Source organism: Odocoileus virginianus, chromosome 1, assembly GCF_023699985.2.
Source record: "Odocoileus virginianus isolate 20LAN1187 ecotype Illinois chromosome 1, Ovbor_1.2, whole genome shotgun sequence".
Lineage (NCBI taxonomy): Eukaryota > Metazoa > Chordata > Mammalia > Artiodactyla > Cervidae > Odocoileus > Odocoileus virginianus.
Genome location: NC_069674.1, coordinates 60487072 through 60500666, shown reverse-complemented (window position 1 = coordinate 60500666; position 13595 = coordinate 60487072). Strand labels below are relative to the sequence as shown.

Sequence of the window (13595 nt, the reverse complement as noted above, 5' to 3'; positions counted from 1 at the left end):
TCATGACTAGCAGTCACCTTCTTCCAAATGTGTGACTGGTTACTTCTATCCCTCTTCACCAGAATCACATATATATTGACATCCCCTCCTCCATCTCTATGAAGCACCACCTCCCAGGCTATAGTCATCATTTTGCTCCAAATAACTCTTAACTCACAATTCTCACATTGTGCATTTTTTTCAGTCGACAAATTACTCATTTACTCAACAGATATTTATGTAATTCTCAGTGGTAAAGAACCTGCCTGCAATGCAGGAGACCCGGGTTTGATCGCTGGGTGGGGAAGATCCTCTGGAGAAGGAGATGGCAACCCACTCCAGTGTTTTTGCCGGAAAAATCCCATGGACAGAGGTGCCTAGCAGGCTTCAGTCCACAGGGTCACAAAAGAATCAGACTCCACTTAGCAACTAAACAATAAAAAACAATAAAAAATTGTACTAAAAGTATATTACAATACTAGGAACAGTTATGAAACAATCAGTGAGCTATAATTGAAAAAGGTTGAGACCTGGGCCCAAGCCCCACTTCATCCAGCTAAAACTATGGGAAAGAACACTTGTTAGAGCTACTCAATTTTCATAACAGGATAACTATCTTGCTAGATCCTGGTCACAGTTCCAAAACATATGAATAGGCCTTCAGCCAGAAATTAAGAATACCAACACTCCAGGTTTATCCAGTTCCCTTCCAAATACGTACTGAGAGAAGAAATGTTTAAAGAAGATAGGTCCAAAGCTTTAAAAATTCAATCCTTGGTTAATGTTGAATTACCAGAAAGCTACATGTTAGGAACCAACCACATACCATTCTGATCACCTTCAGGGAGTTGCATTTAATATCCTGTCCCAACCTTTAACAGATTATTGTAAGAAGTAACCATGTGAAAGTCACAACTGCATTATGTTTTAAAGCTGCTAATACTATCCATTTTGCTAATGAGTTCCTTTTACTGCTAGAAAAGGCTTTGTTTCTCTGAGGAATGAGATGTTTCTACAGTTCTAACAATGGAAATCATCAGAATGTTTTATACATTTTTTAAGAAATAAGTTTTAGAGAGAGAAAAGTAAGTTTATAAGAAATAATGAGAAAAAAAGCCATTTAATACCTGAACAAATATCAAGAAATATTTGTATTTCCTGCTTCATCAGCAACTGGAAAAGGGTACAAGAAAGCAGGATGGATAATTCAAATTGGGTCTTACTAAATTTATTATTAATTAAATGAAAGATCATTATTCAGTTTCCTCTATAGTTCCTCTTCCCAAATAATCAGGCCCAATAACTTACTTTCCCCAATGACAAAGGTTCTAAGATCTCATGAACCTAAGAACTATCTAGAGAATTTCTTTAAGAAATTTACAATTTTAAATAAACTCCCCATGTCACTTGGGAAGCAAGTGAGCCACATAATATATTCTGAGAACCCTCTTCCAGGACTAACTTTCGGATCACTTGAATCAACTCTTGTCACTCATCTCTGGGCTCTCTGTTGTCTCTCTTGGTCCCTCTAAAAACCTGGTGACCAACGGTATAATGAGTATTCTTACGAAGGGTCATACTAAAGCAGAGAAGATGAAAAGATTACATCCCTACTCTTATGCAGCACAACCACGTTCACTTTAATACATCCTAGTGTTGATAGGCATGTTCACAAAGGCAATGCTTCACTTTGACTGTCCGACTGAGGTCACTTATTTTGACTCTCTTGAGAAATGAGAGCTAAAAATGCATTAAAGTAGGTCCAAACCACAATCAAACGAAACTGTGAAGAGCACTGCATGGGACCTTTTTCTCAATTGAACCAGTTGCAATCTTTTTTTAAAATATAATCTATTCTACTTTTTAAATTAAGAATTTTCCTTTGAATAGAAAATCTGGCAACCTCCTTCAGTAAAATTATTCTTCCTGAAAGTAAGATCTTTTTGTTATAATTTTTTAATTATTTATGATGATTTTAAATTCAAATAATACCACTTTCAGAATATCTACAGGCAAGTAACCTGTTGTCATAAAGGACTCAAGGAATAGATTTAGAAACAATCAAAATATTACAGGCAAGAGTAAAGAAGCCTTATTGTTGCTCTCCAGCTCACCATTTCATGGATGAACAAATCATTCCATGACAGAAACTGATGTTATACCATAAAGTTATCTACCTGGACCATCTATTATGATTTTTCAAAAGAAACATTTGAAAAACTAAACATAACCAATTGCTTACAGTATGCCAACTGAAAATTCACAGTAAATGTCTACATAAAAGGTTCAGGTACTCATTTAAGTTACCAAGATCAATCTAAAAGTTACTGCTTTCAAGTTATTTCTTACTTACAAAAACTCTAACCCTACACCCATCATATCACAACTAAATTAACTTCAGATAAAAAGCATTTTCAAAGAACAAGTTGAGATATCCAAGGCAGAAATTCAGAGTCTGAAAAATGAGTGATTTTACTCAGAAAATGACCAGATAGAAATTCTTTAAGTCTTTGGATTTGAGAGAAATCAAGCTAAGACCAGTTGGGGCATGATTCACTCTCCTATGCTACTTGCATTTTCTATCTGGTATGTTTTTAATTTTATAAATTTCATGTTGTCTCCATGGTTACCCGTGCTTAATCATAACAAGCACCTGGTCTATACATAGGAATTAATATTCCCCTATGAACTGCACATACGAAATTGCTCAAAACCTCTCTATACTTTCGCAATGACTGTTTTTCACTTCTAAGCAAAGATTTTCAAAAGGTTCTTTTTATTTCTTTTCTTCCTTTTAAAATTTTGTACATTATATGGACTCATGTAATGAGTAATAGTTGGATATTGATAGTTAAGATTTGCTAACACATTACAATCTGTGTTATTTTACATATGATGTCTATGCCCATCAGTAAGTACTCTTCTGAGATTCAGTCAGATATACCTTAATTTTTAAAAAAATATTTTTGTATATACCTATAAAAGTCTAAATCAATTAACAAATTAAGTGAATACCGGTATTCATTCATTCACCAAACTAGAGCCTAGAGGGAAGTATATAAACATCAACAACACCTCAGTGACTCACCACAGTTAGGTATCCTAAGCAACACTGGAACACTTTATTTCTAAGAAAATTAAAATGTAGTTTGATGTTGTGGACATTTTCCACATGAAAGCATGTGGGCAATGATTAACAGGCAGACTTTGTCAAACTTCCTAGGTTCATATCCTAACTCATGTATGTGACCTTAGACAAATTATTTAACCATGCCTCAGTTTCCACATCTGTATCAGGGGATAATAATAGTATCTCCCTCAGAGGATTATTTTAGGGACTAAAGGGATCTACACTGATTAATGTGTAGAACAGCTCCTGACACATTAGTTACTATTTAAGCATTTATTAAATATAAATCAATCAAAGTTTTACCCCATGTATCATGAAAACCTGCTTTCTAAGAAAATCCATGAGAAATATTTTTTTCACCCTCCCATAAGGCAAGATAGTCCTGACTTTAAATTTTCTTATGCAATACTTAAATGTTATCTGATCAGCTAGTCCCATATCTATGCAAGTTCTAGGCACTGACCGTATCGAGCATTTTATGTATCACTTCATTTAATCAACAATGGAAATCCTACAAAAGATTGGTGATCTTCCCATTACAGATGAGAAAACTCAGGTTTAAAGAAGTTAGATTAATTTGCACAAATTCACTGAGTTAGTAAGTGGCAGAGATGGATCCGCAGATGACATCTCCACTCAATGTTTTTAATCAGCTCATTACCATGGATAAAGTACTACATAAAAAGATAATTTCACAGGACTTCCCTAGTGGTACAGTGGCTAAGATTCCACACTCTCAATACTGGGGGCCCTGGTTCAATCTCTGGTCAGGGACTTAGATCCCACATGCCACACTTAAGAGCATGGTGTAACAAAGACCAAAGATCCTGTATGCTGCAACTAAGATCCAGCAGAGCCAAACAAATCTTTTTTAAAAAGAGATAATGTCACAACTTTTCAAAACTATAAATTTGTTCCATCCAGTATTCTTAGCCTATTCCTGGAATCCCAGCAATGTAAAATCTGAATTTGTCAGTGCCTGTGGGCATGGTTCCTCTGCTTCCTGACCACCACAGATTTGTATATGTGATTGATTCTCACAGATTACTAAGGTTCTTCGGTGGAAATCAAGCCTACATGGGCAACAGGCTCTAGATGGTGCCTGGAACCATATGAAAAATGATCTTTTGCAGCGTGCCCATACATGTCTGTAAAATGCTGGCACTGGAGTGTTCAGACTCAGCAGGAGATTTTTCTGAAGCAGCTGAACTGCTCTGAAAAGTGCAGTTTATCTCATCCTGTTAGCCTAATGATTAGTCAGTTCTAATGCAGCAGTCTCCGTGATGAATATCCTATTACTGATGGGAAATACTGACTAACTATGGGATGGCCTTTTTTAATTCTGAAGCTCCAATAAAATGTCTCCACTCACTTGGCTGGGCTCAATCACTAATGAGGAAGTCTGGGTTTTATGAACTTCCTGACCCACACCAGTCACTGCAATAGCTTGATGTCAGCCTATCCTGCCTTCCCTGATGGATCCCAGTAGCCCCTTCCTTCAGGGACTACCAATGACCCACTTCTAACAGTTAAAATAAGCAGAAGCAACTTCTTCAATTTTCTCTGAAACCACTTCTCGGTATTAACTGACTGTGAAATTTTGCCCTCTACCACTCAGATGTGTGTCTAAAGTAATGTTCTTTGTCTCTGAGTATCATTACCTAGCAGTAACCTCCTCTGTTTCAGTGAAGGATGGTATAAGCTTAGGTTCTCCTAAACTGAAAGACTAAATTCTGGATCTGATAACACTAGATATTTTATGCTGAAAGAGGAACTATATAGAAGCCTGCAGGAGCATTCAGACAACTTGGGCAGGAGGTGGGGGTATGCAATATGGCATTGCTTCAGAAGAGCTGTGTTTCATGTTGCTACCAGAGATGTTCACAAGCAGAACCTGTAGCTAGCAGATGCTTGGCATAGAAGAAGCTGCTCATCTCTGAAGCACTGCTAAGGAAATGATCATCTCCTTTAGAAGCGGGAACTACACATATACAACATACCTCTCATTGTCCTTGTGGTGATCTAGACAAAACATCTAAATCTGAGTTACAGTTAGGAAATAATAGTTCATTAAGATAGTTTACAGGCACATCAGAAATAAAAAAACAACTTCAGGTCAAATGAATAGAGGGGATCATTATACTCACTGTATCTCAGAAATTAATCCCTGCCTCTACATCACTTAATACTAGCAAATCCTGAGTTGATATTTCCAATTACAGTATGCATTATAAGCTAATGAAAACCACATATATGACCTTTGACTTAACAAGTCAAAGACAAACTTTAAAGAGAAACAAATGATTTTTAAAGCTATTCGGCAAAACAGAGTTCCCTCATCCATGAAGATAAGCAAATTAGTTGTGAATAGGAGTTGTAAGAATAATGCTTATCCTCTTCAAACAGTGGACCTTATGGAAGCAAAGGAGGTAAGATAAAAATCTTGGTACCATGTTCAACACTGTGTTGAGTGCCATCTCTCAGGAGTAAGACAGAAATATTTCCTTCTGCCCTGCAAGCTCTGCAATTAATTATACCATTAACAATCTATCAAAAGTAATATGTTTCTGGGCTTCCTGGGTGTCTCAGGGGTAAAGAATCCGCCTGCCAATGCAGGTGGATACAATGTTCCATCACTAGTCCAGGAAGAACCCACAGGTCATGGAGCAACTATGCCCATGCACAATAACTAGTGAACCCACACTCTAGAGCCTGTGCTCCACAAAGAAGAGTAGCCCCCGCTACCCACAACCAGAGAAAACCCTTTCACAACAACAAAGACCTAGCACAGTCAAAAATAAATAAATAAATAAAACCTTTTTAGACGGAGGGGATATCTATGACTGATTCATGCTGAGGTTTGACAGAAAACAACAAAATTCTGTAAAACAATTATCCTTTGATTAAAAAATAAATTTTAAAAAAAAACAAAGAAAAAAAAGAGTAATGCATTTCTCTGAGCCCACAGTCTCAATTATTATAATTCCCTTTTAGAAAAGCTTCTAATGCTGCCATTTCCTTTGCTGAAATTTATAGAGAAAGCAATGCAGAGTTATAGGTGAGCTGCTGTAACTAGAAATAGAATTCAAAAGTGTTTGTTGGGTTTTCTTCAGGTAGCCATTGAGTTCATTCCAGCTGAATGATTTCTTGGAGCTATTCACCCATATCTAGACCCTATCACCTATATTTTCAAAACCCTTTTGACCCAGTATGATGAATCAATGATGTGACAATCACTGAATAGAGAATATATTTTAAAGATAAATGTAACCACCAGTGGGTATGAAATAAAATACCATCGAAGGAACAAACAGACAGCCTTTGCATAATAGGGGAATGTTTTCCAGTCAGCTCTGAAGCCAAAGCCTGCATGTATGCGTGTTAAATTGCTTCAGCCATATCTGACTCTTTGCAACCCTGGGGGACTATAGCTCCCCAGTCTCCTCTGTTCAGGGGATTCTCTAAGAAAGAATAATGGAGTGGGTTGTCATACCTAAAATGCCTCTGTATCAAGGGAGTTCCACAGACATTTTTTATTTACCATGTTTGTCTGCAGAAGAGCATATTCACAATGGAGAGAAGGCACATCTTGAAGACCCCATACTTCATGGATTTTATTAACAGCTGCTAAGTCACTTCAGTCGTATCTGACTCTGTGCAACCCCATAGACGGCAGCCCACCAGGCTCCTCTGTCCCTGGGATTTTCCAGGCAAGAATACTGAAGTGGGTTGCCATTTCCTTCTCCAATGCATGCATGCATGCTAAGTCGCTTCAGTCGTGTCAGACTCTGTGCGACACCAAGGACAGCATCCCACCAGGTTTGCTGTCCACAGAAGTCTCCAGGCAAGAATATTAACAGCATATAGTAACCATAGTTAATATTTAATGAGGGCCTACTACATACCAGCCACTAATTCCAGAAATTAACTCATGTAATCCTCATAATTAAATTGCCAACATCCGCTGGGTCATCAAAAAAGCAAGAGAGTTCCAAAAAAACATCTATTTCTGCTTTATTGACTATGCCAAAGCCTTTGACTGTGGGGATCACAGTAAACTGTGGAAAACTCTGAATGAGATGGGAATACCAGACCACCTGACCTGCCTCTTGAGAAACCTGTATGCAGATCAGGAAGCAACAGTTAGAACTGGACATGGAACAACAGACTGGTTCCAAATAGGAAAAGGAGGACGTCAAGGCTGTATATTGTCACCCTGCTTATTTAACTTATATGCAGAATACATCATGAGAAACACTGGGCTGGAGGAAGAACAAGCTGGAATCAAGATTGCCGGGAGAAATATGAATAATCTCAGATATGCAGATAACACCACCGTTACAGCAGAAAGTGAAGAAGAACTAAAGAGTCTCTTGATGAAAGTGAAAGAGGAGAGTGAAAAAGTTGGCTTAAAGCTCAACATTCAGAAAACTAAGATCATGGCATCTGGTCCCATCACTTCATGGGAAATAGATGGGGAAACAGTGGAAACAGTGGCTGACTTTATTCTTCTGGGATCCAAAATCACTGGCTGCAGTGACTGCAGCCATGAAATTAAAAGATGCTTACTCCTTGGAAGGAAAGTTATGACCAACCTAGACAGCATATTAAAAAGCAGAGACACCACTTTGCCAACAAAGGTCCATCTAGTCAAGGCTATGGTTTTTCCAGTAGTCATGTGTGAATGTGAGAGTTGGACTATAAAGAAAGCTGAGCACCGAAAAATTGATGCTTTTGAACTGTGGTGTTGGAGAAGACTCTTGAGAGTCCCTTGGACTGCAAGGAGATCCAACCAGTCCAACCTAAAGGAGATCAGTCCTGAGTGTTCATTGGAAGGACTGATGTTGAAGCTGAAACTCCAATATTTTGGCCACCTGCTGCAAAGAGCTGATTCATTGGAAAAGACCCTGATGGTGGGAAAGATTGAGGGCAGGAGGAGAAGGGGACGACAGAGGATGAGATGGTTGGACGGCATCACCGACTCGATGGACATGGATTTGGGTGGACTCTGGGAGTTGCTGATGGACAGGGAGGCCTGGCGTGCTGCAGTTCATGGGGTCAAAAAGAGTCGGACACGACTGAACTGAACTGAACCCTCATAATATACATATGGAGTAGGTACTACTGTATCGAGTTTTACAGAAGGACAAGCTGCGTTTTACAAATGCTTACTGTCTGTTGTCATACATTTAACAAGCAGTAGAGCCAGAATTCTAATCAAGTGGCCTAATTCCAGAGGCCCTCTCAACCAGCAACTAGGGGAACAGAAATACAAATACGAGACAATTGGTACGTGAGCTCTGGTATCTTTTTGGTCACTAATTCTCATATTTTATTAAAGTAAAGTAAGTTTCAGAGAGATTAAGTAACTACTCAAATCCATGAAACCAGCCAGAGGAAAAGCTAATATTCCATATGCTACATCACAGCACCCCTCCACAGCTTAAAGACTAAGTGACAGAAACAGAAGCAGAAATCTCACCTCAATTTGCTTATCAGTGTTTTTGTAAGACAGTGATCAAGGAAATCTATCTGGAAGAGATGCTGGTAGGACCCAAAGGAAAACAATAGATAAGAATAAAATCAGCAAAACCAAGGGAGAAAGGATCTAAAACATTAGAGCACTGTAGTGTTGGGTGGGCGGGGTGTATGTGTGTTGTGTGTAAACTGTTTCATTCTGTTTTCAACTATTCCTTTTATTTTCTTGATGAAAACGTGAGTAGTTCTCAACTAGGAACAGTATCTCATCAAAGACTGTCTGGCAATAGTGAGGGCAGTTGATTCTCTTCATGATTGGGCAATTCTAGTTGCATTGAGCGGGCACAGGCTAGAGATGCTAAACATCCTGCAATATAATGTCAGCACAACAAAGCACTAACTCACCAAAAATGCCAATACTGCTCCTCCAGCAATAAAAAGTACTTAAAAGAAACCATTCCAGTATCACTAAGAGAAAAATACACCATCCAGGTGGACTTACCAATTGTGCACCAACTGGACAGAGGAATAAATAGGGACCATTATAGACAGGTTCCTAACAAAGTACGCTTCTGTTTGAGAAACGCTTTAGAAAAAGTATTTTCCCATCCTGTGTCTTATATGTATGTAGACATAAAATTTTTCTATTAATAGAGAAAATATGTAAGACCTAAATTTTGAGTGAAGACTCAAAATAATCTCTGTCTAAATACCTTCACAGTTTAGTCCAAAAGCAGACTTCTTACTTATAAGGTAGTTTCTACTGTGAACAGTGTAAAAGTGGCTAAACATTAATCAAAAAAATTTGATTCCATAAAAATTTGAATCAATAAAACCACAAAATTGGCATGTTTAAGAAACAGCAAAAAGATGAGTGTGATTCGACTGGAATGAGCATGAATGAATGAGTGACTGGTAGGCTGATGTTAGAAAGGCAGGCAGAGGCCAAAATGTGTAGGGCATATTGTGAGTCTTAATAAGGAGTGTGGACTTAAGCTTATTGTGATGGAACTCGAGAACTTTAAGCAAGAAATAAATGATCTGATTTATTTTTAAACCACTAGTTAGGGGAGTAAGAAAAGAAAACTGAGAACTAGGATACCATTCTACTTGGAAATTCGGGCTGTGATGAGACAAACGCATATGTAGCAACACCTTTGTTAAACTGCCTCATTTAGGGGAGATGCTGGTTTAAAAAGTTAACCAATTTTATTTTGAAATTACACAGGTCCAAAACATCGCTGCACAAACTTCTGCCACTCTTTTTCAGATAGGCCAAGTGATCTCTTAACATAATTTAAAGAAAAAGCATTTTACCACCTACAGACTCTTCAAAGTTAAAATTAGTCCATTACTTTCAATGCTGACACACCTAGAAACAAGTCTGCAATAATACTAAATTTGTTGTGGTCTCTGCTGACTTCAGCTAACTGAATAAATATATACGGAAAAATTAAATCCCCAAATTGTTCACACTAGAATGCAAGAGAATATTTTAAAATAGCTCCTATTTCTAATATATGGCAACCCACTCCAGTATTCTTGCCTGGAGAATCTCATGGACAGAGCAGCCTGGTAGTCTACAGTCCACGGGGTCGCAAAGAGTCGGACACGACTGAGCGACTTCACTTCACTTCACTTCAGAAAAGTACCAAACTAGAAGGGGCTCAAGGCAAATAAGTCAAAGACAGAATTTGTTAAAATAGTCAAGTTTTTTAAAAAAATAATCAAGTTTAGAGAAGCAATGCTGACTTTATTGTGTAATTATCAACAGACTTCCAATTCGCAACACACGTTGCTTTGGTTTATTTGACACTGCTTTGTCTCTCATGGAATCCAGATGGCACATTTATTTATTCAAATAATTGTTATCAAACAACATTTCTGAGCACCTGCTGTGTGTGTGTTAGAAGCTAGCAACATAAAGCTTTGCTGTCAGTCCAGAGATTAGTAAAGTGTAAGAAAAAAGATGACCAATAGTAAAAAAAATCACATGCCAATTACAGGCACTGAACTGTAATATACCTTCTGTGTCTGAGAGACTGAATCAGAGGGACTAAGCCACATCATTAATAACTGATAATTTCCTGGGTGCCAAATAAATTTTCTAGTCAGTAAATGAGAGTTCAGAAGACTGGGTGACTAGAAAGGTTCAGTAAGGATTTCACAGGTTGGACTGCAAGAAAGCCTTTCAGGAAGGCTTTCTTATGCAAATAACTTATATGCAAATAATTTACCCTTATGACTTAGAAGTAATACTTTACAACTTTCCCTATTTGGGGATATTTACGGTGGGTATCACAAATACATGAGTGAGAAGTCTCTAAAGGGTACCATACAGTGCACTCCTGAATGGGGAAACTCAGAACTCTAGAACCTGAATCCGAGATCTTAAGAATGTTTTAACTTGTTTTTCCTTAAACTCCCTGTTTTTCCCTACAAACGTATTAAATACTTTCCAAAAAGTCTTATTAATCATATTTTCCCCCACTGCTTAAAAAGAATTAACAAATGTCATAAGACATTTAAAAGATGGTGTCAAAGGATTCCCTCCTTCAAAAATGTTAGAAGCCGCTAGTTTAAATGTATCTGAAAGAGATGGCTTTGTTCCATCTCAATGCAGACTGAGGTGCATGCATTTCAGTCAAAGGACAAAAATTCTTATGTGTCTTGAAACCTTGAACAGCATTAAAAAATAAAAGAAAAACACTTGCTGTCATTTTTTGACCTTTTTTTTTTTTTTTTCAGTGAGCTTCCGTACAAATACACTACACCACTTTACCAGAAACAGGCTTGGCCACGTGAGGAAACCCGGGAGCTCGCTCCTCCTCGCCACGGGTACAGCGGGACCGTCATTCCGCAGCCAGTTACATGGAAGCGCGCCGGAGAATCCTGGGAGTTGTGGGCACCGGGGATTGTGGGAAATGTAGTTTGGAGAGCTCCGCCCTGGTCACCATTTCTGTAATGGCTGCTTCCTTGAAGGTAATGTACGAGCTTGTCTCCGAAGGCACCTTAGCTTGCCCAGTATATTTGTCAAACGGCGCAAATTTGCACTTTGCCGGGCCAAAGCAAGGATTGTTTTTAAAGTCTTACTTTCAAGTCCTGGGACGAACTTGGTTTTCGGTTGACTTTTTTTTTTTTTTTAGCTTTTTCTTTATAGACTAACTAACCAACTTTCAAATCTAGTTCCCGTTTGAACAAACTGTTTGTCTTTAGTTATTACCCATTCTTCTCCCTTCCGTACAACCTCCCCGCTCTTCACTGACTGTAGATGCCTCTTTAAAATAATAATAATTAATAATGTGTAATTTTTAAATCCTGCTACGCCCCTCTGATAGTAGGTGCTGTCACGTGGAATTTCTTAGCCTCAGCATCCGGAGCTGCTGGAAGGGAGTCAGATAGAATTAAGTACCGCCTTATTTGGTAAGTGTTACTATTACCCCACGACTTCACAGCTATATGTTGTTTGACTTTGCTAGATTTGTCTGCATTTCCTGGATGGGAGAGATCCTAAGAAAATGTAATTTTCACTTACTAGGGCAATTTCCAAGTTAGTGTCTTGTGCATCATCATCTATCTTTCTTATGTGCTACTGTTCAAATTCTGTTTTGTTGATACAGTATTGGCGTTATACAGTGTGGAAAAATCGCTGGAGTCAGGAAATTATCATGAGAAAGGGAGATTAGCCTCAAATGACCATCTTTAATTACCGTTTACTCCCCAAAGGTTCTTTCACCATAAAATGAGTCTGAATATAATTTATAGTCCCTAATTGATAAGGTTGCATGAATTGTTACTTATCATGTATTCATATTGTCATTTGAAAAGGTTGGAATTTTTAATGATTCCTTTTTTCCCTGTTTTAATTTATAGAAATCTTCATCCTTCAAGAACCAGCCACATCATGATCTCAGTTTCAACACAGTTGTTCCTAGTCCTGTTTTCATTGCTCTTGGTGCTGCCTGTTGTTGAAGCAGTAGAAGCCGGAGATGCAATTGCTCTCTTGTTAGGTGTGATTCTCAGCATTACAGGCATTTGTGCTTGTCTGGGGGTGTATGCACGAAAAAGAAATGGACAGATGTGACTTTGAAGGGCCTCCTGAATCAAACCTTCCCCTGAAAACCTTTGTGCTATTGAGTTTCAGAACTGAGCTTTGGTGTCTGAAAGTTCCCCAGAAACAGTTAATAGAGAAGTTTCATATTATTGGTTATTTGCCTATAAAAAGGAACAAATTGATATACTGTGTTAAAGGGAAAACAACATATTTTTGTCACAACAGATAATGCACTGGAAAATGCCATCTGTAATTTGCATTTGCTGAAATTTGCTTAAGTAATATTTCATAGTTTCAGAATTCTCAGTAGGAAGAAGGAAACTCTTGCCCAGAATCCTAGGAAATTGCCACTGTTCAGTTATAATCACTGCCTCCTGCATCATTGAGGAATTTTTTCTCCATATTTTTATTGGATTTTTGTTTTGTTATCTCCCAAGTTAGTACTGTACCTAGACATTAAATACAGTTGGTCAGAAATTAAAACGTATCTGTGTGGGAAAAAGTTCAGAAAATGTATTCAATGTATCTAACATTGAAATGGAGAGAAGATTTAATGTAAAAAAAAAAAAGAAAACTTTATATTGACATTGAAATGGAGAAGAGATTTATTGTTTAACAAAAACAGAAAAATGTTTATATTAACTGAGTTACATCTCCATGGTGAGAAGTACTATGTTAAGTATAAACCTATTATGTAAGTTAATTTGTGGTGTCCATTTCTGTTTATTTCAGACTGTTTTTATCTCTGTGAACTTTTTATAACCTAAGTGGAGGCAAGTAGATGCCTTATGTTAACTGTGACTCCAGCTTTTAGAGATATAATCAGTGAAAAATGAGAAATGGGCAGCATCAAGGTAGGGAAGAGGCCCCTGGTAGAGAATCCACAGATGCAGAAGGCAAATATTATGGCATGTACTGATTTACACAAAAACCACATGAGGCATACTCTCCCCA

General features: G+C 37.8%; 1 protein-coding gene and 1 long non-coding RNA gene across 3 annotated transcripts in view; one reads left to right on the top strand and one right to left on the bottom strand.

The window, feature by feature from the left end:
• Window positions 1-11463, bottom strand: part of LOC139035543 (uncharacterized) — a 451068-nt gene extending 439605 nt beyond the window's left edge. Inside the window, exon 1 of the long non-coding RNA XR_011488108.1 lies at window positions 11370-11463. This is a non-coding gene — a long non-coding RNA (uncharacterized lncRNA). The remainder of the gene's footprint in view (window positions 1-11369) is intronic.
• A 2-nt stretch (window positions 11464-11465) lies between these two features.
• Window positions 11466-13344, top strand: SMIM30 (small integral membrane protein 30). 2 transcript variants are annotated; one of them, XM_070468551.1, is made up of 3 exons: window positions 11466-11569; window positions 11926-12010; window positions 12461-13344. In XM_070468551.1, exon 3 carries the CDS (start codon window positions 12492-12494, stop codon window positions 12669-12671), a length of 180 nt encoding a protein of 59 aa, XP_070324652.1. In that variant the 5' UTR covers window positions 11466-11569; window positions 11926-12010; window positions 12461-12491; the 3' UTR covers window positions 12672-13344. The 2 variants fall into 2 exon arrangements, with proteins under 2 accessions (XP_070324652.1, XP_070324654.1); XM_070468553.1 differs by having other exon boundaries at window positions 11495-11569; window positions 11929-12010.
• The last annotated feature ends 251 nt before the right edge of the window (window positions 13345-13595 follow it).

Coding starts and splice junctions, on each gene's coding strand:
- SMIM30 (XM_070468551.1), top strand. CDS start 12,492: ATGATCTCAGTTTCAACACAGTTGTTCCTAGTCCTGTTTTCATTGCTC.